This window comes from Pimephales promelas, chromosome 9 (assembly GCF_988280905.1).
Source record: "Pimephales promelas chromosome 9, fPimPro1.hap1.1, whole genome shotgun sequence".
In the NCBI taxonomy this organism is placed as follows: domain Eukaryota; kingdom Metazoa; phylum Chordata; class Actinopteri; order Cypriniformes; family Leuciscidae; genus Pimephales; species Pimephales promelas.
The window spans coordinates 21,931,883-21,957,196 of record NC_142777.1 but is presented as its reverse complement, the minus strand read 5'-3'; the positions used below and the strand labels follow the sequence as shown (position 1 = coordinate 21,957,196).

Here is a 25,314-nt window from a genome sequence, read left to right as displayed (position 1 = left end):
TTAATTTGATATGACAAATATATTTATTCTATATTTAACTTGTGAACACCGACCTGCTGCTGCACGTAGGCCTATAGATGATTGCTGCCTGCGCCTTATTAGAATAGGTTATATATCAACCAATAAATCGCCTTTACTCTTCTCTTCATTCTAGTCTATTCTTAAAACACAGCGTCATCATCGACCCCACAAACTTTCGGTAAGTTTGAATATTAACTTGATGGATGTATAATTTTGCTTTTTGTGTTTAATTAAACTCTATATTCGCCTAAAGGACTGGCGATAATATATCCGGTAGAAATATTTAAATTTTGCTGCGCCATCATGATGTAAGTTTATCATTTAAACGCGTTTTTAAACGTTGTGGTTTGGATACAAAATATTTCAAACTGCTCAGGCACAGTGAGCAGCGGGAGAATTTATTTTGTAAATGCTGGTTTTGAGACCAAGGTGAACCATAGACTGTGGTGAACTTGAGACGGTTTTGCACAGCGCACTTGAATCCGACTCTGAGGTCTCAAAGTGACAGACGCTGCTAATAAAGCTGCTGTCGCCATGTGTGTCAATAATGTTAATCAAACATCAGAAAGAAAGTAATTTACTGCATTTGACTGAATTACTTTTGCAAAATTAACAAGAATGAATGTTGAATTTGTAGTGAAAACCATGTATTGTATATGTGATTACTTTATATAATATTATTCAGTGCTTTAAGTTTTTCATAGGTCGATTTATTGTGCCTTTGTTCTATTTTAATTTGTGACTCTTGTCATCAGTAAGCTTGAGATTATTTTCTTAAGCTACTATTATTTTTTGGTGATATTGAAATTGGTCACAATAATTATGAAATTTTAGTCAATACATTTTGATATGATAAAAAAATCATGTTAAAAGTAACATAACTTAACTGTGAAGTATATCATGGATAAAATGACTCGTAGGCTATAATAATATAACATTTAGCTCATGTAGTTGGTGACCTAAAGTGGTGGGGGGGCCCTGCAGTAACTCATAGCCCCGGGGCCCAGTGAGCTCTTAATACGGCCCTGCCTGTGGCTCCTAAATAAATACTAGGCTACTTTTCATCTTTTTACTCCAGAGATCATGAAAGTGTGCCTGATTGTTATTCTACTTTACAAAAGCACAACGTTTTCCTGTTATTGTGAGTTTACACAAATAAAAGTAGCCTTGTTGCCGATGATGTATTTATTTATTTATTTTCTGTATGACCAGAAAGGATAGATTATTTTAAGTTGTTTCCACTGTTGATAGGAAAATGCAAGTGGTTGCGCGGGTGCCTCTGTACAATGCAGTGTGCACTCTTGGATAGAGTGACTTGGAACACTTGGCACATCAAAAAAAATTATTTATTTTTTTACATTAGGCCTAAGATATGAAAGCAATAAAGACTCTACTGGACATTTGCAGAGTGTATGCGCGTGCATATATTAAAGTGCATATTTTAAGTTGCTTTTTACTTTATTACTTAAGTTTATTTTTACTATGTAGCCTACTTATATTAAAATTTCAAACATTTTAACTTAAAACTTAACATTGACAAAAACATTAGACTCATACCTTTTCTTTGCATAGGCTAATTTAAATATTTATACAATAAATCTTGCATGTCACAAAGAACTTGTTTTTCCACCTCAACGAATGAGATGAGTGTCGTTTATTATGTCCTTGTTGAGGTAAATTGTAGTTCTCTTTACTTAAAACACCGGTCTTAAGCGACGAACTTATTGGTGACGCTGAGATGACATATTTGGTGTGAGTTAGAAATTCCCGACCAATTGGAGTAGGCTACATCATATCTTCCTGTATCTTAACCTTTAGTGTTTATCTTCAGTGGTGTGCGTTCATGATACAATGTAAGGCTATTTATTTATTTATTGAGCTTTAGTAATAGTTATCTGCCACATGATTAGGCTACTGTTTGGTTGATGTAAATTATCGAGCTGTTTATTGTCTTAATGTTAGCCTACTGGCCTCACGTAGTAGTCGGACTGTCATAATATAACAGATCCAAAGTTATTTAAGTTACTTTAGATATTTATTTCTGTAGCCTATACTTTGTTTGTATTATATCCCAATGCAGCTTGTAGCTTGTTTTAGGATTCATCACTGTGGAGTATAGTTCAACTTTATTTAATCTGTTAACTACTCACTCTTATTGACTTACTTATTTCACTTATTAGTTGATATACATATTCAAGGGTGTCCTGCACAAATTAGTGCATAAAAGGTCACCAAATTAAGTATTTGCACTATTGAGCGTGCATACCATACGCCTACATTTGAAATAACGAATTTGAGTGAGCAAAAGACACGATATGTGAACAGGCCCTAAAACAGCAGCAGCAGTACCTTATAAATGTCACATTATGTTCAGTTAGTTTCATTATCATGGACTTTTAGTTTGTTTTCATGTTCATCATGTTCCTGTTCCCCAGATAGCACAAGTGTATTTGATGTAATATTTACATCTGGAAGTGTGTTTGTTCATCTGCAATATGTCTATAGGACGTCTCCTGTCAGATGTCAAATAGGCGTTTAGAAGATGTCTTTAAGATGTAATGATTTAGAATGCATGTTAAACTGACATCTTCTAAACATCTATTTGACATCTAACAGGAGACGTCCTATAGACGTGTTGCTGATGAGCAAACACTCTTAAAAATACATCTTCCAGATGTAAATATTACATCAAATAGGCTTGTGCTATCTTCCTGCTCCTTATTAGCTCATCAGCTGTGACACTAAACGCTTCTTTAGCACGCATGTGTATTGTCGTGTAATTTATACGCTAAAGTGAGTTTTTACGTGCATATGATACGCATTGGTTAGGCTTTGGGGTGGGGTGGGGTGTGTGTTTATTATGTTTGGGTAGAATTAGTGGTGTGGGGTCCGTGTGTATTACACACGAATGAACTGCGTTTCAAATGCACGTGAAAAACTGCATCTCATATGCACGTAAAAACTCATTTTCACGTAGGCTATAAATTACACGACAATACACGATGCGTGTTATACAGACGCATTTACGTGAGAACAGGCTGATTTGCTGTATAAGCCAGTCCCTTACATTCATTCTCTGTCTGATCACCGTTACCCTGTGCGCCTTCCTTGTGGATATTTATCATTAAACATTGTGTTGGAACTTGATTCTTCTGTCTTCCTGAAACCACATGTGAAGTGCTGTCAGAGAGACACTGCAGTTAAAACAGACATATCAGCATTAACATAATGCTATATCCGGATACTCGTAGGTCAGTGTTCTCAGCTATTTAGTCTCTAATGTCAGACCATTGTTTTAGAAATGACACATTATCATGGAAATTGGCTAAGCAGCACAGACAACAGAGATAAGATACAATAATAATATAATAGTGGCAGAAATTAAATATGTCCTATTAAAGGTGATCCCTCTATATGTCAGCACACTAATTGAGTTGTGTGCTGTGGATTCTCTGAGGTAGCCTATCTCTGCAGACAATATTAGAATTACAGATTGTGTGAGTGAAGAGGAGAGAACAGGCTTGACTGGATAACAATGGCAGACCGAAATGCCAGAGGAGTTGTGAAATACATCCAATTTGCCTTCTACAGTAGGCTACATTATCACAAAAATTAAAAAATATACTTTTTAAATAAACAATGTCACAAATGAGACCATTTCTCATTAAACTGAGAGTACGCAGATCAAACCTCATGCTTTTTTGAGCTAAGCAGCAGAGTAAGACAAAATATGAGAACATCTGATGAAATCTAGTAAAGGGCTTGACTGTATTAACCTGTGATTAAACAGCGACTCGACAAATTAATAAACACCGGCACAAAATACTGATTCCAGTTGAAAATATTTTATAACTGTAGCTGTATGTTATCTTTAATGTTCTGTTGAAAAAATAGTTGATTGCAATGTACAACACTATCACCAATCAACAAAATGAACATTGCAACAATATTGAAGTAATATTAAAACCAGACTATTCTAGTAACTTTGCAACTACATGTCAACTAATATGCAATAATTTGCATGTCAACTGACTCTCATTCAAGCATTAGTAGACTAAATGTCTAAAGTGGACAATTGAAATATCGTTTTACCTAATGCAGAAGTCTTCTGATGTTTCACTATAATCGATAAATGAGGTGCAAGATGGCAGCAGTTGAGTTTTTTTTAATGTGCAGCTGCGTCCGAAATCATGTATAGCCTATACTGTCAGTGTAGGTACTACTTTGATGAAGAACTTTTAAAGGACGTCTAAACTTGTGGGCCTATTTATGTGTTTAGTCAAGTGTAAATAAAATATGGGCAAACTATATCCACTATGTTGCCACTGTCATGTGACTTATTGAGTCAGTTGCGGTGCTTCCCTTTCATTCACGATTTGTCATGTGGCCTCTTGTGAGAGATAGTAAAGTGTTCATTAGGTGATATGGAAATGCCATTGCGTGATATGTGATATTATTATAACCTTTATTTTACCCGGAAAGAAGCACATTGAGATTAAGAATCTCTTTTACAAGAGCATCCTGGCCAAAACCGACAGACACAGCCAACGCTCACGTTTGAGTGTAACAAATAACATACAATAACAAACAATATATGTATACACACACTAGAAATCATATAAAATGTCAATATCAAATACATAACTATAGCTAAAACATCTACAGCCCGATGTAGGGGTAGGGTTACGCGCGATCCTAGGGCGTCATCTGAAGGGCGCCTAAAGCGTCAGATATTGAAGCATGGTCAAAATGTGAGAATGGGCTGTATAGACCTTATGTAGCCCCACCCCTTTTCAGCGTTGCGCTCGTCTTTTGACTTCCGGTCTGTATTTCCACAGCGATCTTGCATAGGTATTAGGTAGCCTATGAATGAACTGCTCGTAAAAAAAATCTCGTTCGACATTTGTTAAGAAATCTGCTTTACAATGCTTATGATAAACATTACAATGCTCATGATAACTTTTGTTAACTCTACAATAAGTAAATCCACAGCAATGCCATAGAAATATACAGAACCGGAAGTTCAAAGACAATATTCTAAAGATGACGGCGCCCACGTTTCTCTGGTGCATAAGGTCTATAGCTATTTACCATAGTACCGATATAAAAGTCGATGGATTAAACAACTTTGATTTTGTTTTATCCACATTTAAAGCCAGTTTTAATTCAATTAAGTTATGCTGCTGAACAATATCAAATGCAAGCTGTAATTAAAAAAGAGCTAGATTGGGTGTGCATGCTGAACTATATTACAGTATCATCAGCATTAATGAAACTTTACATCAATGAACATTATGATCAATATTATTTATAGAGAGTAAATATGAGTGGTCCTAGGACTAACCCCTGAGGCACACACTCCCAAGGTTTTTTCTCCATCCAATCTGATGGAGTTTGGTTCCTTGCCACTGTCGCCTTGCTTTTGGCTTGCTTTGAGCTTGCTCAGTTGGGGTTATTTAGTGTTTAGCAATGTTGTTGATCTGTGTTGTGCTACTTTCATGTTATCACTGTGAAGCTGCTTTGATACAATCTGTATTGTGAAAAGCGCTATATAAATAAATGTGACTTGACTTCCCTGCTGAAAAATCCAGCTAAAACCAGCCTAGGCTGGTTGGCTGGTCTTAGCTGGTTTAAGCTGGAAGTAGCTGGTTTTAGTTGGTCACCCAGCCTGGCTTAGCTGGTCAAGCTGGTCTCCCAGCCTGACTTAGCTGGTTAAGCTGGTCTCCCAGCCTGGCTACCAACTTGACCCGCTAAGACCAGCCTGACCAGCTGAAAAAGTGTTCAAAACCCCTCTAAAACCAGCCTGATAAACCAACTAACCAGGCTGGGAGACCAGCCAAAACCAGCCAACCAGCCTTGGCTGGTTTTAGCTGGATTTTTCAGCAGGGTTGACTTGACCTTTGATGACATTAAGTGAACCAGAGATAAAACCTTCTGTCTGTATTGAGTTCTGTTTGAAACATAGTTATTATACCAGCCAATAGTATGTTTAGATAATCCAAGAGTAGATAATCTTTGTATCAGTAAAGTATGATCAACAGTATTAAATGCTTTTGATAGATCGATGAATAAGGCTGCACAGTATTTCTTGTTTTCTACAGATTCAATAAAATCATTTAGTGCTTTTAAGGCTGCCGTAGTTGTGCTATGTTGTTTTCTAAAACCAGATTGAAAATCAGACAGGGTATTATTAACAGACAGAAATTGTTTTAATTGATTGCTGACTAATGTTTCAAGGACTTTGGCCAAGACTGACAGCTTGGAAATAGGCTGGTAATTATTTGGGGGATCTCCGCCTTTAAACAGAGGAAAAACAAAAGCTGATTTCCATATAAGTGGAAAGGTTTAAAAAAAATAGTCAAAGGTGGGACAATTACTGTAAAGTACGGTTCTAGATCATCAGGACCTGCCGATTTTGAAACATCTAAGGAATTAAGGGCTTTGATACAGGGAGATGTGGCCAGTACTACTGGGCCAGTAGCCCAAGAAATGGTTGCCCAATGAAGCTAAGCAGGGCTGACCCTGGTTAGGACCTGGATGGGAGACCTCTTGAGAAAACCAGGTTGCTGCTGGTAGATGTGTTAGTGAGGCCAGCAGGAGGTGCTCACCCTGTGATCTGTGTGGGTCCTAACGCCCCAGTATAGTGACCAGGACACTTGAAACACTGTCAAGTCACTAAAGTTTTCTGTCCAGTAGTCCTGTACTCCCGTATTGCAATGAAATGTGAAGTGACCGATGATTGTGTGAATGTTTCTAGCCAGAGATGAGCGCAGACCCAAGCTTCGCCTTGGCCAATTTTATTTGGAAAGGGACATGTGTGCCACCGGATGGTTACTGCTAAATATAGTACAAGGACATCCATAATCCTCAAGCAGGGGTGTGGAGGTGGCTGTTCCAACATCTGCGTTCATGAGTTAGATTCATGGCAGAGGAGTTCAGTTTGATAGCTTCATAGTGTGAGATTAAGATTGACTCAAAGACATACCAATTTCACATCATGCTGCTAGAAGTAATGTATTTTTACCGTGAGATGCACTGCAATGTTGTTGTCATCCACTAGGGTGCAGTGTCTGTGTTTTCATCAGTAGACCATGCCTGTCATTTCAATGTCATAAAAACCAAGTCTGTTTCAAATGCTGTAAATTACAAATAAAATGTATTTCAGTATCACCGACAAAATGTTGTAATGTGCCATTTATTAAATTTAAAGCCAATAAAATACTGAGCCAAAGTAGTTTCAACTTTGGCTCAAAATTGCCTCAAAGTTTCAAGTCGTTGGTGGTTAGTGACATAAAAATCTTTCTGACAGCAGCACAGATAGCATAAAAACAACGATAGATGCTAATAATAAATGTATAATTGTGCATGTGTTAGGATAGCAAAATAAATACACTTTTACACTTTTTGAAAGGTAGAAAACTCTTATTTTTGTTGTTGACACCAAAGGCAGTGCATCCAATCAAACTACAGTATTACCTGCAATTTAAACAGCCAAATTAGACAAATGCCAGCATAAACAAGTTGTCTAACATGCTCTCATCCTTGAAAACCAATAATCAAATAGGAATAAATATAGTTTTTACAAATTGAAACTGCATCTGCATTTTACCAACTTACTGTATACTCAAGCCCATTAAACCTCTTTTTAGATACATTTATACATGAAGAGTTCAGACGCAAAAGCCTCAAAATGCCATTTGAAATTTTCTTCTTTAATGATTTTTATCAAACTTGTATATTTAATTTCAGTAATTTCACTTAAATAACAATTAATAGGTAATTATCATTGCCATTTAAGTGAAATCACTAAACTTAAATATACAAGCTTGATAAAAATGATCATTCTAGAAGAAAATTTCAAATGGCACTTAGAGGCTTTTGCATCTGAACTCTTCACATGTACATTTACATTTATACATTTGTGTATGTGATCAATGTATGTTTTCAAATCAAAGTTATTAACTCACAGCAGCCTATAAGACAAATTACATTACAAATTAAATGCAACACAAACATAAAATCAACTAAATTGTACACATTTGCAACAAATAAACTCTGACACTACAAATGGAATTTAAAAAAAAAAAACTGTACAAACACAGATTACATTTTGTGTGTTTCGTTCTATGTTCGTCTTTAACCATATGGCCTGAGGGCAATCTGGTACACGAAGAGCTTGTTTCTGAACAGGTTGGATGTGCAGAAGCCTCCAGGTGAAGCATTGCAAGGTCCATTAGTCACTTGTTCAGTTAAATGAAAGAGCGATGAAAGACTTCTTTATTCTTGCTTTTAAATCTCAAATCTTTTGAGTTAATACCAATAAAGATCTTTTTTCTCAATCACCTGAACACCTAAAAGGAAATCACAAGTGACTTAATTAAAATACTGAGGATTCAAATATATGTTAGAAAGACTACAATGTCAACTTTTAATGTAACGACTTTTAGATAATTATATGATGTTTTACTAACAAAGTTCGGGAGGAGCATGTTCAGAATTAAACACAGGTGGAGCACATTCAGGTAATCAAGGCCAAGCCTAATTAGACACGAGTGGAGCGCACTCCCAATCAATGAAGTAAGAGGTGTATATATACAGCAAACTTAACTCAGTTCATTGACAGTCTAACAGCATCCCACCACCACCCCATCTCCTCACTTCTTCTCCTAAATACTCTTACAACAACGGGGGGCACTCTGGGTTCGGGCAAAAATTCCGAGCTCGGAGCCCTCCCCCTGGACAGCACGCCAAATACGCATAATCTTTACTCTGTTTAATTGATGTAAATGTGAACTCGTGAAGTAGCCTATACAGTACCGTTGAATTTCTTGAGGTCAGTGTGTTTTTGTTGTTGTTTTGAAAGAAGTTAATGCATTTCAGTAAGGAAGCATTTTTCAAGAATAATCAGTAAAGAAACTGAAGTAACGGCTGCTAAAAAAAAAAACAGGTTTGCAGGAATGAACCTAAAAATATGTGTAATAGACTTTAAAAAATCCCAAACATAAAAAAAAATCATTTGAACGGTACTGTATGGTTACGTGGGTGTGATTAAAACAGGATGGTAAAATAAGGGCATTTACCAGAGTTTAGATTGATATCACAAGCCATCTGGTCGCCAAATCCAGGATACTTTGCCCATCCAGACATGAGTTCTTGTTTAGAGGAGGGTCCCATAACTGTGCTCATGTCAGGACGATCGTTGTGGAGCAAGTTTAACAGAGAATTAGAGTACTGTTGTTCGGCTGCCATCAAACCATCAGAGGATACAGCCGGGGGGTACATCATGGGGGGCAGAGCAAGACCCATACCCTGCCTAGAATCCCCTGACCACAGAACAGCATTGTTTGCAGGGAGATTTAGTGGCAAATGATGGTTTGATTGAGACTCGCTGCTTGTTCTGAGCCGGAGATGTTCTGAAGGAAACATTGACTGAAACCTAGTTTGTGACTGTGCTTCCCATTGACTTGAACCAAGTTCATCTAAAAAAAAAAGAACTCAATGTTTTAACTCATTCAACAAGTCAAATATTTAATGTAAAAGGAAATTTGAGAGGACTTGTTTACTTGTCTGAGCAGATCTGCGGTTTCTTTTAGTTTTGGAGTGCTCTCCCTCCGGTTTAGTTGCTTTACTTAGAGCACGGGAGAAATGCTCATCCACCATGCTGTTGATGTCTCCTTGGAAGTAGGTGAGGAGAACACTACCGGACTCCTCCTTAATCTTAGCCACTGGACATCCTAGATCCTCCTCCATCACTGATATGCAGAAATGGTGTGCAATCATTTATCAATGTATCCAGCAGTGATGACATATCATGGCGTCATGTTTTCTCATTCTAATGAGTTTATGATGTTCTTTGCGATGTACAAGGAAGGGATATTTTAAAGCCATTTGTATTTTAGCTGAATTGATCAATTAATCAAGTGTTTATGTATTTTAATGTGCCAATAATATAAATGATGTATGCCTACCATTTATGAGATACAATAAATATTTTATTTATTTATTTATTATTTGATGAGTTTTTCTGACCAGAGCATCACAGAAATGCCTATTTTAAAAAAGCATCAGAGCTCATCTAGTTATGAGAACTAAAAAGTTAAAGTAGGTATTGTATTGAACACATCGTAATTCGTCGATATATATATGTGTATATACCTATATATATATATATATATATATATATATATATATATATATAGATGTTGTTCATTAAATGATGTCAAATGTATAGAATAAAACATATTTTTAAATTGTCCTCTTTTAAGACAAAAAATCTAATTTTGGTAACAGGGCTTCAAACTTCATAAAAAAAATGTAAAATAAAATTACATATATTGAAAAAGTTGCATTTACAGCGTCATTACTCCAGTCTTCAGTGTCACATAATCCCCAAAAAATATTTTATTATTCTATTTACTTATATTATTTATAAATATATCATATTATTATAAATATATTTCACAATATTACTGTTTGCACTGATTTTTTATTTAATAAATGCAGCCTTGGTGAGCATAGAGACTTTTTTCAAAAACATGAATAAATTGGGTAACACTTTACATAGGGTTCATTAGTTAACATTAGATAACTACCTTAGTTAACATAAACTAAGAACGAACAGCTGGATTTTTTTATTAATTTCAACATTTACTAATAGGCTACATTATTAAAATCAGGGGTTGTTTTTGTTTACATTAGTTAATGCAACATGAACTGTTTATTGTGAGCAAACAATAAACAGCTGGATTTTAACTATGACATTAACAAAGTTTATTAAATAATGTAACAAACGTAGCCTATTGTTTATTGTTAGATCCTGTTAGTTATAATAAATCTTATTGTAATTTATTTCCATAAATTGTAATGTTTCCTAACTTTTGACAGAACACTTTACAAGAGGCTATCATATCCTGCTCTTTTATCGCTACGTTTCCAGATTTAATTAAGAAAGTTTTGTAAATTAACGTTAGGCTTATGTTACAGTCATTGTAAAAAAAAAAAAAAAAAAAAAAAGAAAGAAAGAAAAGACTATGGAAATAGACACCTTAGAGCTTTTACTCACCGTGTAAAATTCGTGAAATATCGAGTTAATCAGACGCTGCAACACGAACCGCTTGCTAAAGTAAAGGTGATATCCGTCATTGCATGAGGTTTAAACAGGCTGCAGTTAAATCAGTTCAATCGTTTCTCTATGAGGAAATGTTCGACTAAGAGAAACTACTTCAGTTTTTGCCCTTAAATATGGGGCGTCAATCTGTGAACTTTAACCAGTATGAGTAGAATGTGACTGAACAAGTCAGACCATTTAACTGTCACCTCCGGAAAAAAGACACTGACAGAAATTATGTTTTTTTTTTTTTTTTTTTTTTTTTTTTACATATTTGACAGATTCTGCGAGACAGTACATGTGCTTACAGAGTAAGTAACCCTACCCAAGAAAGTGTAACATAAGGTAGCCAACTACAAGGTTTAGGTTCAGGATTAGTAGGCTACTTGAAATTGCTATAGGCTACGCTATGCGAAACAGGACTGTAATAAAAAGTGCCACCATTTTATTTCTCATTATATTATTAATGCCACAATTTATCTTAACAAATATTGTGAATGCAAAATAGTTATGGTTATGTTTGCAAAAACCTAAACAAACATTTTAATTGATTTCTTAAAACGTTTTAGACTGCTAGTATTTTTCTTTTTTAATAGACCTTATTCAGAGCAGCGCCATGACAGACCGAAAATGAGGCTGCATGTGAGGGATAGACTTACCGTGTTTCCAATGGCATCCGCTGTAAAAAGCTGAATAAAGCGGCTAGATTACTTACAATTTTCCACAGCTTACATTGTCGGGAGTTTTTTGTCAAGTGAAATTTCTTGGAAAGATATTTTTCCAGTGTTTCATGAGCAGAACAATCCGAAAACACATTGAATAACAGTACAGCCCATTGAAGAGATGCCTATCCCTCACAGCCTCGCTTTCATTCTCATTAAAAATCAAAGATGGCGCTGCCGTAAATAAGGCGTATACTGACTGTCTGATGTCAAAATTAGCTACTATAATTCTGGTGGAAAAAAGTGCTGTCACTTCACAGATGGCTAATGTATAGATATTATTCACTGGAAGGACACCACTCATAACAGTTTAAACACATGGCTTCATTAATTCATCTCTCTGAGAGAAATAAAAAAAAATGAAACGAACAATTTATTTATATCAAAGAAATGATTACAATTTTTAATTGTAATCATTTCTTTGATATAAATAAATTGTTGGTTTCATTTTTTTTCTTTCTTCCAGAGAGATTAAATTGAGGTTAAAAAAATCAGCTTTTTCATGAATTTCGGCTGGAAATTTCCAAAGTCGTCATTTACATAAATACACAGAATTCATCTTCCTTTTTTTATTGTTTTCTGTCCTGTGCCAGGAAGTCACCATGGTGGCTGGCCCCCGAGTTTGAGGTTTCGGAGATCTTCCTTTCACTGGTAGTCTCAGACTTCATGGATGGTGAAGAGACATGTTGACCACCTTTCGCTTTGGCCCCTGGTGTCACAGAACGACTCCAGTCTGGTTAAAATTAAAATTATTACTTATTTTTAAAATACGTTTTTCCAAGGAATTCGAATTGATGGTTCCGTGTAAAAGGTGTAGATGGGACACTGTTTCCTTTTTAAGTAAATTTTAATCTACAACACTTATTACATTTGGGTGTTTGCTATAGTTTTGTATAATACAGAATAAATATACAATATTATTATAATTTACAATAGCCACTTTCTTTTCATTATAGTGGCCTATAGCTTGACTGTTAAGTATAGTTATAAGCCAAACCTGAGTATTCAGTCTGCCTGAATCTTCCACAGCAGAGATGTGTCTTCCACTGCTTCCTTACATTGTCTTTCATCAGACAGTAAAACAGGAAGATAAAGAAACCTGAAATACAGCAACAAAAAAAAAAAACAAAAAAAAAACAACAACAACAAAAAACACTTGACCTTTGCATTTGAACATTACAATTCAAAAACAAAACATCTTTTGATAAACTCTGCATTCTTGCTTATCTGATGAACCTGTATAATATAAATCAGGTTTCACTGCACCTACTATATGTGCACAGTATACTTTGAATGCATTAGCTTTACTTAGGCATAAGCAGCCCTTGGTGTTACCTTGAAGACTGTTAAGGAGGGAGAACAGGTACAGCAGGGGTGTTTTGGCCGGGCCCCAGGCGACGAAGGCTAGTATCCAGGTTAGTCCCAGCAGGAAGGTGAGGCTGGCCACCACTCGCAGGTCATGCAGGAACCCTTTTCTGTTGCTGGCAGGCTTATTGACCTGCATCTTACGGATCTGTGCCAGCACCACAGCAAACACGCAGATATTACAGACCATGATCAGGGTCACAAACGAAACCACCGTCACATAAAAGGTCACGTCATTCTTTACCCAGCAGCTGAAAAAGATGAAAAGAGATAGTATGACCATAAAGACCTCTTTGCACCAAGAACGAAAACTGTAAAAAAAAAATAACCAGTGATAACTATGTTAGCATGCACACCGACGGATGATAACTTTATATTTAATAAGAGCACCATTCAGTTTTGTTCTTTGAATATAATCACATGCTTTAGGAAGGCTGTCACAGCAGCTTTCAATACTGTTATCATTCGTTCATTACCTGGACAAGCATCACAGTGAATGTGATTCCAACAACATTGTTCCTCCAACACAGTCTCATGTCAATGACATGAGAAAATTTGTACAACCTTATTCATTAGTTTTTGTATGATCAGAAATGTTCAGATTTTTTTGAAGGCCAACTTCAGAATGTGAAATCAGGTTGCTTAATGGTTATTGTTTTTGGCACCAATATAAATGATTGCTTGTTTGACACCTACATTGCAGTGGAGTCTTCTTGGAGAAGTGCTCTAGAGAGGTCAGCGCCATATGAATTTATATCAATGGCCAGCACTAAACTTACAACCAGCAGAGGTAAACCTGCAAAGAAACAGTGTTTTTTAATTGTTATGTTCAATTGCTATATACTCCACAGTATAAGAGGAAAAATTTTAAAAATGTTTGCCTTACCCCATCCAAGAGCACAGAATTTGAGCATGTAAGATGGCACATATGAATTAAAGACCTTGACCAAGGCCAGATACATGTTGATTGCACCCAGTCCCATCCAAGTAAAGGTAGCCAGGAAGAAGTAATGTAGAAGGGCAGCTACAGCAATGCAGAAGGCATTGTTGTTAAAAGAGGCAAACCAGGAGTTCACCAGGAACAACATGTTCAACCCTAGCAAGGCCACGGAGAGGTTAATAAGGATTTTTGAAGGGTAGTCTCGCCTCAGTTTCCTGAGGTAAGAAAACACATGTAAGACATAGGATGCTGAACACATAATGTAAAAGAGTCTATGAACTCACTCAAAGGCCAAATAGGTCAACAGTGTGACTCCAAGAAAGATGGAGGATATGCCACAGCCCAGGTATGAGATGACAGTCAGAATCCTTTCATCTTTCGGGTTTATTGGAGTTTTAGAGATATCCTGGGAGACAGAATGGTTACAATAATCAAATTCTTTGCATTAATTATGCAAATGTTGTGCACATCTCCACACTCTAAACAATGCTGGGTTGTTTTAACCCAAATTTGGGTCAAATATGGACAAACCCAAATGTTGGGTTAAAAATATATTTTAAAATTTTACCCCAACTTCAACTTTTACTTTCAACTGAACATTTTTTAATTACATTTTTAACCCAACATTTGGGTTTGTCCATATTTGACCCAAATTTGGGTTGAAACAACCCAGCATTTTTTAGAGTGCGTCATTTGCCATAAATGAACACTGACCTTTAGTTTCAAAATGTTTGGTCCCACTTTATATTACGTGGCTTTTAAGTACTATGTACTTTAATTGAAACAAATAATTTGATACAATGGACCTATTGTGTACATACATGTTTTTACATTGTACTTATATTTTTAAAATACCAGCATGTAATTACAGCTGTAACTAATTTATGTAATTACATCGGTAATTACACAGCTGACCCATCCCTTACACTTTAACCTACCCTTAAACCTACCCATACCACCATACCTGACCCTAACCTTACCCAGATTACACCTCAATAGCAGCAAAAAGTGTTTTACAATACAACATTCTACTTATTTTTCAATGTAAGTACATAGTACTTAAAGCCATTCACTGACCTTGTGCTGTTGCAAAGGCACATTTATTTTCACACAACCAAAAATGTAATGTAAAACTTTGTGTACTTTATAAAAATACTTTGACTGTCTATGTCTTGGGCAAACAAAACTGAACTCACAAGAAGAACTCCAAAATGTGTGAGGTGATCACAGGAACAGGACGTATGAGTGGCATTAGACTTCACTGTCTCACATCCTGTATCGTTCCATCCACCTTTCTTATCTATGAGACATTCAAACAACCATTGAACTTTCATAGGGACATCGACCAAAATGAAGAGCTCTCTTAATATAGAGTAGACAGTCTTAAATGTTGAATTTCAAAAATGTGTATCACAAAGCTCACTGTTTTTGTTGAAGTCCCAGTAGACACACCTGACACTGTCCCGGTCCTGTAGAGGAAAAAAGGACATTGACAGTGTGGTGAAATATTACTTTAATGATCAGACTATAAATCTGTGATATTGTCAAGGGGTTGTCATAGTGAATTCATTACAGCTGCCATGGAAGCTATATTTATCAAGATATTTGTTGACAAAAGATATCATGCATTTAGTGGTACTGGTAGCTTATTATTGTAACTGTTTACTAAAGTGTGTTCAAACAGTTGCGTAATTAACCAATAATGGTGTTGAACTGTTGATTTGTGGTTTGATTTGGTGGTGGTTGGTTGATTGTATCCACACAGACCTCTTTAGTTTGGAGATGGCGGAGAGTGACCAGCACTGGGATCTCAAGGTTGCTCACTGTGGCATTGGTTACACTGGCAGACACCACATAAGAGTTCAGCGTCATGTTGATTGCAGTGTCCTAGATAAAAAAAAATTGCCAGCAGAAGTACTGATTCTCACAAAACGCCTTAAAGTGGACTTCAAGTGGTTTATTTTTTGTCTGAAAGTGAGGAAAATATGTTATCTGACCACCAGTTTAAGGAGTGTACGTTACCTTAAAGAAATTTTCTTTGCCATAGAAATGGAACTGAACACGAGGCCTGGCTTCATTGTTTGGGAAAAAAATATTAATTGCCGGGGGTAGGGAAATGAAAGCCACAGTTCCTGAGTTTGGATGCTCTGTAAAGTTCTCATCATAAAATATCTACAAAACGGATGGGAAGAAAACATTACTGCAAGAACAACAAGTTCACACTTTTATAAATGTTGATGGCTGAAAATGGTCTGTGTCATGTGGCCGTGTGTGTAGTTTTGTAGTTTCCCCTGTTGGTTAGTCTTCCCCAGGTGTTTCTTGTTTACTTGTTAAACTTGTTTGCCACCTTTTTTAAACCCCTGTGTTTCGAATTGAAACACACTAAAAAATGTCAGCCCATTCTCACCCCCAAGGCGTCACCTAACTGACGCCTTGGGAAGCATTTGGACATGCTTCAATATCTGACGCTTTAGGCGCCCTTTAGCGTCAGTTAGATGACGCCCTAGGATCGCGTGTACCCTACCCCCACCCCACACCTAAACCTAACCGCGTCCTCTAACAGACGCTTTCCTTTAGCGTCAGTTAGATGACGCCGTAGGATCGCGTCATGTAAGTGACGCTAAAGGGCGCCTAAAACGTCAAATATTGAAGCATGGTCAAAGGTGACGCCTTGGGGTGAGAATGCGTTGAAAATGTATGTAATTTTTTGAGTTTAATTTAATTCAGCTTTAATATCATAATGGTGTCTGAATACGATTACATCTAACTAGATGTAAAAAGTAAATCAGAGGCCAGGTTTGTAAATGGTGCTAAAATAACAATTTGAATAACATGATCCATTAACACACACAAGGACACAGACACCTTGTGGTCACAATAGTGTGAAAACACATTTGCAAAGGTACTGTGATATTTTAATATCACACTTCTATTTTCGCCAAGAGACTAAAGTTTCCATAATGATCTTGGTCTCTTGCAGTGTTAGATATACAATCTCTCTTTGTCTCTCACCTCAGGGGTGCTATCATTCTGTAAGGAGGACACCTCAAATGTGAGGCCATGGAACTCAGGGGTGTCAGGGTTGATCAGCTGCAGTGCTAATGAAGGTGCTGTCATGTTATGAGCATCTCCCGTGAAAACCGTCCTGTCTCCCATAAGGTCTGTAATGGAAAGAACTCTACCACACACAAAGACAGAGATCCACAATGAAGTGAAGACAGCAGGAAAATAAGATACTGGGCTGGGGTATATATATATACATCTACACCTCAATAACAATTGGGGTATTATAATGGGGTGTTTCAGTGGAGAAATGTTGACCTTTTTTAAATAGTTAAAGGGGTATTCACGCAAAAATAAATATTCTCTCCTCATTTACCCATCCTCATGCTGTTTCAAACTCAAATGAGTTCTTTCTGTTGAACCCAAAATGTGAAGTTTAGCAAAATGTTCATCCTTATACAATGACAGTGGATGGTGACCATGGGCTGTCATGTTCCAAATAGACAAAAAGTCATTGTCGATTCAATACAACTCTTTTGCTAAATATTCTGGTCCTCTAAAGCCATATTATAGCAACTTAGACGTTATATTTTAATTTTAAAAATTTGTATCCACAAATGAGAATCTAGGCCTATACAGGTTTGGAACAACATGAGGGTGTTTAAATATTGGCTGAAAAATTCAGTGTGGAGCAAATTATAGAAGCAAAACCAACTGTATCATAATACAAAATGTCTGCTTGAATACTTACTTATTAGTGACTTGGGTGGGATTATTTGTGATATAACAGATCTCTGAAACAATGTCAGTAATGCTGCTGGACAGGTCTGTGGTCAAGATTCCAACCTCAGTGACCTTAAACAGCTTTTCAAGCACAATGTCCATCTGAGCATCATTCAGACCGCTTTGTTCACTTAACAGATCCTCAATCATGTTCACAATGTCTGCTGAGTTGTCTGGGGACAGATGCCATTAAAGTGGTCGATTTAAGTGTGCTTTTGTCTTCTCTAACAAATAAAACCCAATTAAAAACCCATATTGATAACTTACCAACTGTAACTGTGATATTTTCCAGATCATCAAAATCTACCGTCCTTAAACACTTGCTCATGTCTGGGGGATCCCAAACCGCTCTGTCAGTTGTCCCGTTTAATTTACTGAATAAAATGGGAAGAGATGTTATTCTCATTCAGCTGTTTAAAAATGTATTCTCCAGACTGTACCATGCAACTGAGGGAAATATAATGAACAGTTTTAGACCTGAAATGATTGAGTTGAGCTTTTTTTCTTGTACTCTTATAAACAGAAGTCAGAGACTGTTTCAAGTGAATGGAGTTATTGCTATCCTGGTCAGTTTAAGAGTTAATATTTGCATTGTCAGGAGTGAAGTTAATTATTCAATTAAAGGATATTGTTTCCACAAGAAAAAGATAAGATATATAATCAGTAAAGCTGCACAGGATTGTGTGTGTGTATAGGTTGTGTGCTGAATGACGCAAATATAAACACATGGCAAATTGGAGTTATCTAAATGTTTTTCTAGGGCTATTGAACTGTTTCTATAGAAACAAAGCATTTCACTTTAAAGTATACAATGGAGATTTGCATGTTCTTTGTTTTGTTTTAAATTCCATTAAAACAAACAGGAGATCAATTTTTTTTAATACATCAAAAGTGTAAATGAATGATGCCGATATATTAAGACAAGAAAAAAAAAGCTAAATTAACCTGTATTGTTTGCTGCACAATGTGCAGTACTTACCAAAACCTTGTAGCACTTTCAGTCCCTCGCTCACACCCCATGTCATATTGGCTTTGAGCAGGCATGCTAGGCCATATGTACATACCATACACCGTATCCACTTTCTCTTCTGGACAGAAACCGGGATCTGTAACAATAAACAGCTTAAACTGAGAAACAGGAGTTATTTTAACTCTATTAGACATTTACAACAGTGATTTGTATTTTTTTTTCTTGTAATATTCAACATTTGTCTCCTTCATTTTATGCTTGGTCACCAGTAAAAGGCCTAAATCAGACCTATAGGATTGACTTTGACTTCTCCAGTTGGGACACTGATATTGATGGTAGCACTGGTGTATCCTTTTGTTAAGAGTTCAAAAATCAGCCTCTCTGTAGCCGTGACATTCACAGGTGCCGATGTCTGAACCTGAAAAGTAGTGATGTACCTGACAAAGATTTGATTTGATTATTGATACAGCATCTATTTAATCTGCATTTGAGTGTTCCATGTGTTTAGTGTTGGGACACTTACTTGGGTTCCCCTTTTAGCACAAGATTCAAAACGTCCATTTTGCATTTTCCCAGTGTTTCCTGAAGCTGAAGAGAAGTACATCAAATACAAACGTGTACTCTAAATATACTTTTTATAAAGTTTTTATATTTACTTACCCATTTCTGTATAGTGTGTTTAGGATTTGTGATATTGCCACTCATTGTTAGGTTGAGATAGACTCTATAAAAAATGTCTCCAAAATCTGGTGAAACATTTAGTGAATCAATTCAATGATTACATAGGACAACGTATACTGCAAAACATTTTTAACAGTTCAATTACATTTAATACTTAAATGATAAATTATTGTTATATATAGAATTTTTTATAGACTAAGTTTTTATCGACTGAATTTGATCCATAACCTCCCATCACACATACCTACTGAGAGGATGTTTATAGAATTTGGATTTGTTTTCAGGGAGATGTTTTTGCTGAAGTTATAGGTGGTTATTAACAACGTCTGTATCTTAGACACTGTTTCACTCACATCAGCTCCAGGTATCACTCTCACAAACACCACACAATCAAACCTAAGACCACAATAGATTCATGAGATGATTTGACTCGTACACAAAGCATAAACTTCCTATTTTATTGCATTTCTGTGATACAAATGTATTAAGCTATTGAAGGTATATGAAGATTTTTTTTACCATTGTGTCTTGATTTGTGGCTTTCCACTACCCTGGAAAAAAGCATAATGTAATGTAATATTTATAACACATTTGAGCAAAACACAATGTTATAACATTAAGATATAAATTATATATGTCAGTAATAAAAACATTGTACCTGAATTCCCCCCTTCTTTTGTCCAATAAAACCAGCTCCTGTTTGACTGTTAAATTGGAGCACAGATAAGGAAAAATATAGCACCTTTCTTAGACATAAAGTCAACGTAACTTTGGAGTTAAATAAAAAAAAAAAAAAATATATATATATATATATATATATATATATATTATTTAACTGCACTTTAAATAAAAAATTTGCCACTTGAAATAAAAATTACATGGACACGCTAATGTCATATGCTTACTTTAACAAACAAATGCAAGTAGAACACGTTTTATTTTATTGCTTAGTTGGTTAGTTAGTTAGTTAGTTAGTTAGGTCTTCAACCCCTCTCCTAGAGTTTAGCTGCAACCCTAAACAAACACATCTGAACCAGCTAATCAAGCTGTTCTCTGGAAAATCACAAGCTGAAGCAAGTTGGATATAAACTATGCAGGGCAGTGTGGGTCTCTAGAGGCCTGGCCTGTTGTACAAAGCTATAGTTTTGGTTCGAGGTTCAGGTAAGTTCGCGTTTAGTTTGAGCAAACTGAGTTGAGTTTTGGGGATCAAGAAGGTGGATTTTTTTTTTAGTGGGTTTTATACTCACCTTACCTGTTCTGGAGCAGGTTTTATTCTAGATGAGGTCCCAAACCAAAACTGGACCAATCAGCTGTGGAATACTGTATTTATCTATAGGCATGTATATGTATATATACAGTATATATTTATAGCTTAATAAAACTTAAACTTTGTTTTTAAATGAGCAATCGTTTCGCTTGATAAGACCCTGATTCATCGTCTAGAATTGTTTAAAGCCCTTTGAACAGTTTGCAGTTTGCACTGAAACCATCTTTTGGACCTTGAACCGTTTGGTTAGTGTATTATATGGAGAAAAATCCTGGAATATTTTAATCAAAAACCTTAATTTCTTTTCAACTGAAGAAAGAAAGACATGGACATCTTGGATGACATGGGGGTGAGTAAATTATCAGCAAAAGTTTTTTTAAAGTGAACTACTCCTTTAAGGCGAGGCAAGGCTAAAACAAGCCTATTCTCATGATCAAACAGTGACACGGTTTATAGCCACTGAAGCTGATCTAAACCTGGTTGGGTTTGTGTAATTTTGTCAGATTTAAAGCAATACTGAAACTCTGACCAGTTTTATGCAACAGGCCACAGGAGCAGGGTTGAAAACCTCTGAATTACTTTGTTAAAAAAATGAAACAATTACCTTAAGTTTGACAGGAACACAGACTGCACTGATATATGCACTGGGAAAACATGCTTGAGCTGAAATAATAATAAAAATACTAACATCTTAATATAAACACAGCAAGAAATACATGGAAAATTAAGTGAAATTGTCACGATTCATGGATTTCTCTGACTCATTCTCTCAGTGTGTGCCTGCCGTGTCTGTTGATTGCTATGTTGCTGATGAGCTAATCAATGCCACTCATTACGAGTGTTCATCAGCCCAGCCCAACGAGGCTCATAGCCCTGTTATTTAATGCATGTGATGTGCTATCCGTCTTTATGTTGTCAGATCGTTTGGTGTTACCCATAGACAGTGGTGTTACCCTGCTGTGTTGTTCTAGTCTCCCTGGTCACTGCGTCTCCTTTGGATTTTTCTGTTCCTGTCTCTGTGGATTGTTTGTCAGCTGGGGTCATCTTGGAGGACACTGTTGCCCTGTGCTACCAATATAGCAACATCATCTGCACATGCTTCACCTGACTCTTACCCTCTTGTCGCTCTTCAAAATAAATTATTTTTTCACACTCGCTACTGAATCCCCCTTTGTGTTCGTGGCAGAAATATAAGATATCATTAAAGTAAAGGTTTAACCTCAAGTACACACATTGGAGATTAATATTTTGTAAATAAACTGGTAAATTATGTGTTTCTTTGCACAAAGAACGACCTTGTGTTGGTGTCACATGGATTACTTGAATGACAGAATTAAATATAGGCTATATATATATATATATATTAAAACTATACCCTTCCATCCAAATAAAATTTACAGATCTTTAGTGGAAAGGGTTTAACAATGTTTTTCATGCTTTTTCAATGGACCATAAACAAATAGTTCTTAATACACCGACAGTTTTACAGGTGGTAGACAGTTAACGTCTCAGTTACAATAACTTGGGACACTAAAGATACCTTAAAGAGATGTCTGGGTCTGTTCCTCAAATGTGTGTGAAATTCTTTCAGCTTATCAGTTTAGTATAAATAATTTTATGTTCTTAAAAATATTTACACATAATATGTGTGTGTAAATAAATTCAGTATAATGCAAGTGAAAATGTGAATTATTATATTATAACATTTTATATATGCAAATATAATCTTACCCAGTGTAGAACTATCTCCTGGATTTTTTTCTCAGTGTTGCCATCATTGGTGTTTTGCGTAATAGTTGTGTTCATTTGAATTTTATATTTTGACGATTCTGAAATGTTTTAAAAATACAGTTCATTAGAGTCCAATTTCAATAGCTCAAAACATCATATAACAAGTTTTTCCAGCAGTTTCTCACCACATTTCAAGCTGTCATCCTGTACTGGTGGGCACTTCAGATAATCCCAGTCCTGCGTTCTCCAAGTCATAATGTTCCCATCTACACATTTGGATGCATCCAGCTGCAGTGGACTCAACTGCACTCCCCACATTCGGAACAAGGACATATCTCCAAGGAAGTTTTTCCCGGTCTCAAAATCAATAGCACCTCCAACAAAATTGTGAGACACCCCCAATGTCAGGGTACCATTTGCGGCAAGGAACCTGGGTGACGTTTCATTCAAATGAATTTCGAATATGGCTTTATTAACGATCATTTGGAAAAGCCTAGTGTGACTCGACCATGTCAGACAAACTGTGTGCCACTTGTCTTTTGGAAGGTCATATGCAACTATCCATTCTTTCCCAAAGAGGTAAGCTTTTAAATTTCCCCCATCTCCAGCCAAGCCAAGCTCCACGTGCTGTTGCCCTGGACCTTTGTAGTCAAAAGCAGTCCATTCAGAAGTAATAATCTTTTTCATGAGGCTGACACAAACAGTCAGTTCCTCTAAAGGTGGGATGATAACTTTATTATTCAGCTGCCAAACACAGGATCCGGTTTTAAAGCCCATCTTGTTCCCCCATAGGCTCGTGCCTAAAAGATACAGATTAAGTATCGATTTTCAGTTATAAATTCTGATAAGAGCTTGAGTAAACTATATCCTAAGTACATTCATAATCAACAAATGATATCCTCTTTAGCAATATAAAAACTTTACAAAAGACCATTTTTCCAAGGATAGAGGAGAAAAAAATATTTACATAATGCAAGGACGATTTTTGATAATGTGAAATATCGTACCTGTACACATGAGAGAGAAGCCCAAAATCCATATGTAAATACTCACAGGTAGGCATTTCTTAAAGGTTTGCATGATATCTGTATATCTGCATGCATGATAAGAAAGAGAGAAAAAATATTCATTTCTACAGTGTCAAAAAAAATTCAAAAAAGGATTTACAGTAATAAAACTGTTTAAGAAACGTTAAAGAGTCAAACCATCTATAAAGAGCACAACTTATTAAGTTGTCATCTTATATAACTTATAAGATAAAAAAAAAATACATTTTACTTTTATAACTATCTTCTTTAATCATGAGTTACTTACTGTGTCATGACATGTCTCTGGAATGGAAAAAGACTTCAGTATAAAACAAAGTAAACTATAGTAAAAGTAAACCAACAAATTCAACCTAGAAAAGTATGACTTGAGGGTATTTTGTCCTCTAAATATATCCAGCGCAGGACCTCTCCTGCAGGAGACAAAATCCACGCCCCAATCTCTTGTTGATAAGTTATTTATTAATCATAAAGAGAGTAATAAACATAAAAGGATCCGTGCATGGGTCAATAAGGAACAGTTTCCGGAACCAGTTAATCTTATTATGAATCAGTTAGTTTAACCCTTTCGTTTTATAAATCCGTGAATATTACGCTTTCACATAATCGAGACCCAGCATGCTTATTTTAATTGTGATGTTTGCTTGTTTTGAGACTCTGTTTACGATTATCACTCATGAATGTGGGAGAAGAAACACCTCACTTATAGTTAAAGATTAATAGTGCAAATTGTGTGCTGAAATACTGACTCTTGCTATGGGAGGAATGTTTCTGATATACTGTAGGGCGTATAATGCATTTGTATCCTGTTCTGTAATAGGGATTATAGTAAAAACAGACCATGTGATTATGAGCTGTGAGGGTTAATCACTGAAATTTCCACATAACATGTTTTTTAACAATTGATTTATGCTGTATTTAGAAATGAAATAATGTTAATGTCATAAATAAATAAATAAATAAAGGCACATGACAGTGCATAAGGAACTGTTCATGTTTTTATTACACAAACAGTTCTGCATGTATGTGGGCAGAATGTGTCTACCATCTTAACAGGAAGTTATTTTAGATCTTAAGCAAACAGTTCAGGTAATGTTCCTCCTTTGGTGTTCAGATCAGAATCAGTTCTTCCAGATAGCTCAAACAAAACAAATTTAATTAGATTTTATATGGTCTGTCTAGCTGCAAGCCATTCTCTGAGCTCAGTTACACAATTCTCTTTATATATTTGCATTTGTTCATTTGCATACTGTACATATTTCGTGAATATTTTATAAATCCTTTTATTAGATCCAAATGTGTCTGCCATTGTGATATACGTTCACTCTAAAAAATGTTGGGTTGTTTGAACCCATGTTTGGGCCAAATGATGATGAAACCAACCATTGGTTAAACATTTCTTTATTATTGTATAATCAAATTTTTAAACCCGGTTTGGTTTTCTATATTTGATCCAAACATGGGTTGAAACAACCAAACCCAGCATTTTTTTTTAGCATTCTTTAGAGTGTATGAAACCACATGTAACATATTTTATAATTAATAGGCCTTTTTTAAGAATTAATATCAAACAACTAAAAAATGGTGATTATAGTATTGTATATTTGACCATTGTATTACTTATTAAACAGTTTAGAAGGTATTTTTTAACATTCCTATTGATACCATTGGTGGAAGC

The 25,314-nt window shown here is 35.8% G+C and overlaps 2 protein-coding genes across 2 annotated transcripts; both read right to left on the bottom strand.

The window, feature by feature from the left end:
• Window positions 1-7,836: 7,836 nt before the first annotated feature.
• vgll1l (vestigial like family member 1-like) lies at window positions 7,837-11,322 on the bottom strand. The gene is made up of 4 exons (XM_039665739.2): window positions 11,084-11,322; window positions 9,585-9,773; window positions 9,102-9,500; window positions 7,837-8,372 (listed from the first exon to the last, which is right to left on the bottom strand). Exons 2-4 carry the CDS (start codon window positions 9,769-9,771, stop codon window positions 8,332-8,334), a joined length of 627 nt encoding a protein of 208 aa, XP_039521673.2. The 5' UTR covers window positions 9,772-9,773; window positions 11,084-11,322; the 3' UTR covers window positions 7,837-8,331.
• Window positions 11,323-12,288: 966 nt separating this feature from the next.
• adgrg4a (adhesion G protein-coupled receptor G4a) lies at window positions 12,289-24,026 on the bottom strand. The gene is made up of 25 exons (XM_039665738.2): window positions 23,905-24,026; window positions 23,598-23,683; window positions 22,776-23,390; window positions 22,591-22,688; window positions 21,464-21,522; window positions 20,251-20,296; window positions 20,112-20,143; window positions 19,837-19,988; window positions 19,572-19,657; window positions 19,435-19,499; window positions 19,200-19,348; window positions 18,921-19,047; window positions 18,209-18,315; window positions 17,910-18,114; window positions 17,168-17,333; window positions 16,178-16,327; window positions 15,923-16,042; window positions 15,579-15,624; window positions 15,352-15,455; window positions 14,440-14,561; window positions 14,102-14,370; window positions 13,912-14,011; window positions 13,186-13,466; window positions 12,848-12,949; window positions 12,289-12,583 (listed from the first exon to the last, which is right to left on the bottom strand). The coding sequence occupies exons 1-25, from the start codon at window positions 23,910-23,912 to the stop codon at window positions 12,420-12,422; spliced, it is 3,459 nt and encodes a 1,152-aa protein (XP_039521672.2). The 5' UTR covers window positions 23,913-24,026; the 3' UTR covers window positions 12,289-12,419.
• Between the last annotated feature and the right edge of the window lie 1,288 nt (window positions 24,027-25,314).

Excerpts from the sequence above, each read along its gene's own strand:
- vgll1l (XM_039665739.2), bottom strand. The coding sequence starts at position 9,771 with ATGGAGGAGGATCTAGGATGTCCAGTGGCTAAGATTAAGGAGGAGTCC. Across the intron at positions 9,501-9,584 it reads CCGCAGATCTGCTCAGACAA|ATGAACTTGGTTCAAGTCAA; the intron begins GTAAACAAGTCC and ends TTTTTTTTTTAG. Across the intron at positions 8,373-9,101 it reads TGATATCAATCTAAACTCTG|GTGTTCAGGTGATTGAGAAA; the intron begins GTAAATGCCCTT and ends ATTTCCTTTTAG.
- adgrg4a (XM_039665738.2), bottom strand. Across the intron at positions 19,989-20,111 it reads CCACAAATCAAGACACAATG|GTTTGATTGTGTGGTGTTTG; the intron begins GTAAAAAAAATC and ends TTGTGGTCTTAG. Across the intron at positions 15,625-15,922 it reads GCCATCTCCAAACTAAAGAG|GACCGGGACAGTGTCAGGTG; the intron begins GTCTGTGTGGAT and ends TTTCCTCTACAG.